This window comes from Nerophis ophidion, linkage group LG14 (genome assembly GCF_033978795.1).
Source record: "Nerophis ophidion isolate RoL-2023_Sa linkage group LG14, RoL_Noph_v1.0, whole genome shotgun sequence".
Lineage (NCBI taxonomy): Eukaryota > Metazoa > Chordata > Actinopteri > Syngnathiformes > Syngnathidae > Nerophis > Nerophis ophidion.
This window is the reverse complement of record NC_084624.1, coordinates 25,840,442-25,842,941: the sequence shown is the minus strand read 5'-3', so window position 1 is coordinate 25,842,941 and position 2,500 is coordinate 25,840,442. Positions and strand designations below refer to the sequence as shown.

The 2,500-nt window shown below is 53.8% G+C and overlaps 1 protein-coding gene across 1 annotated transcript in view; it reads left to right on the top strand.

Moving 5' to 3' along the window:
* Positions 1 to 1,237: 1,237 nt before the first annotated feature.
* LOC133568362 (forkhead box C1-A-like) overlaps positions 1,238 to 2,500 on the top strand; it is a 1,973-nt gene continuing 710 nt past the window's right edge. The window contains exon 1 of the mRNA XM_061920247.1: positions 1,238 to 2,500. This exon is cut by the window's right edge and continues 710 nt beyond it. Within this exon, the coding sequence (XP_061776231.1) occupies positions 1,435 to 2,500 (1,066 nt within the window). The 5' untranslated portion in view covers positions 1,238 to 1,434.

Genomic DNA, 2,500 nt, shown 5'->3' with positions numbered 1-2,500 from the left:
ATTTTTACCATTAATGCGACTTGTTGAACAGGTGCGATAGAAAACAGATGGATTTATCTGAGAGCCAGGTGCAGTCATCGAAAGAGCCACATCTGGCTCAAGAGCCATAGGTTCCCTACCCCTGCACTAGACACTATTTCTGATGTTTCATCTTTAAAAATATAATGATCACGACTGGAAGTTGTTACCCTTTCTGCACACTAGAGAGAGCCAAACTCCAGCTCATAATTTGACCTTTCCATCTTAAATTAGCCGCACTGATTTAGATTTTGTAGTTCAGAAACATGAGAAAAAACACTAAAAGAGCATATTTAACAATTATATGGCAATTTGCTGAATTAAAAACGAGGTTTTTGTTCAATGTAAAACATGGACTATGATAAACTAATTATACTTTTAAATGAATAACTATTGGATATTATGAACATCAAACAATTCAGTATGATTTGTGATTAAAACATTCTACGCTATACATTTGACCGACTAACGTTAACACTCCTGAATACCCTCTATTGTGAAGGAGTCAAGGGGGGGGGGGGGGGGGGTACAAGGCCCGTGGTATTAAGTAGAAGGCCAGTCGTGGACTTCATGTGCAAACATCCCCGGGCGGTGGAAAAAGTTCATGCCCGGGTCCATGTAAGGAGAAACCACGGACATTTAATTAAGAGTCTCGCGTGACAATTTCACGCACACAATACGAGTTTGGTAATAATACGCACGGATTGCATGTTTTTTTTTTTTCCTCCTATTTCGAACTGACCAAACGCTGACGCCATTTGTCGCGCCGCGTGTTTTTAAAACCCCACTCACGAACTCATCCTCGCACCTTTTTAATTCCCCTCCCTTAATGAAGACGACTCCTCACCTCCACGCGGTCTGGACTTTGATCTCACCTCGTCACGCATCCGCCACCATCGCGAGCGAAATTCATGCGGGAGATACAACAACAACAACAACAACAACAACAACAACAACAACAACAACAAAAATCATTTGGAGGCTATAAGTGACGTGGGTTCGTGCTCTGAAAAAAGCTGGGAGGGATTGCGAGTCATGGTCTGATTGTTGTGACTCGGTCGTGGCTGTCCTGTCACGTCTGGGGCCTGAAGTGGGCCGGCTCGTGCAAGAACTTCACGGAACACCCCCCCCCCCCCCCCTACTCCACGCCCCCTCCCCCTCCTGGCTTTCCTATTGGCGGACGCGTGGACCCGCGCGAGGAGGAGCCTCCCCGGCAGCAAAAAGGAGGAAAGAATTTAACTGCGCAAAAAGTCCTGCGTGGTGACGGATGTCCAAAGTCCAGAAGTTTTCCCGACTCTGCGATGGGGACGGCTTGAAGAAGTTGTTCATTTTTGTTTAAAAAAAAAAGTGGTTTCGAAGCGGAGGATTCGACTAGAACTGATTTTTTTTTTTTTTTTTTCCGGGGGGGGAACCATCATGCAGGCGCGCTACTCCGTCTCCAGCCCCAACTCTCTGGGCGTCGTGCCGTACATCAGCGGCGACCCGGGCTACTACCGCGCCGCAGCCGGCGGGGGTTACACGGGCATGCCGGCTCCCATGAACATGTACACGCACGCGGCGCACGACCAGTACCCGGCCAGCATGGCCCGGGCGTACGGACCCTACACCCCGCAGCCCCAGCCGAAGGATATGGTGAAACCCCCGTACAGTTACATTGCGCTCATCACCATGGCCATCCAGAACTCCCCCGACAAGAAGGTGACCCTGAACGGGATTTACCAGTTCATCATGGAGCGGTTCCCCTTCTACCGGGACAACAAGCAAGGCTGGCAGAACAGCATCCGCCACAACTTGTCCCTCAACGAGTGTTTTGTCAAAGTCCCCCGCGACGACAAGAAGCCCGGCAAGGGCAGCTACTGGACCCTGGACCCGGACTCGTACAACATGTTCGAGAACGGCAGCTTCCTGCGGAGGCGGAGGCGCTTCAAGAAGAAGGACGTGCTGAAGGAGAAGGAGGAGCGGCTCCAGAAGGACCTGCCGCCCCGGGAGCAGGATCCGTCCGTGCAGCCGGTGAGGATCCAGGATATTAAGACCGAGAACGGCGCCGTGACGCCCCCGCAGGCCGCCTCGCCCTCCTTGAGCGCGGTGCCCAAAATCGAGAGCCCGGACAGCAGCAGCGTGTCCAGCGGGAGTCCTCACAGCGTCCCGTCCAACAGGTCCATGGGCATGGAGGCCCCCGAGCACCAGCACCAGCACCACCAGGGCTTCAGCGTGGACAATATCATGACCTCGCTGCGGGGGTCCCCGCAAGGGGCGACCGAGCTCAGCGCCCCGACCCGGACAGGTATCGCCCCGTCTTTGTCCCTAAGCTACTCCCCGAACCAGACCTCCGTGTACAGCTCGCCGTGCAGCCAGACCGCCATCTCCGCTACCTCCAACGCCACCTACCATTGCAACATGCAGGCCATGAGCCTGTACGCCGGGGACCGGGCCGGCGGACACCTGGCGGCCCCCAGCACCACCAGCGCCGTGGACGAGACCC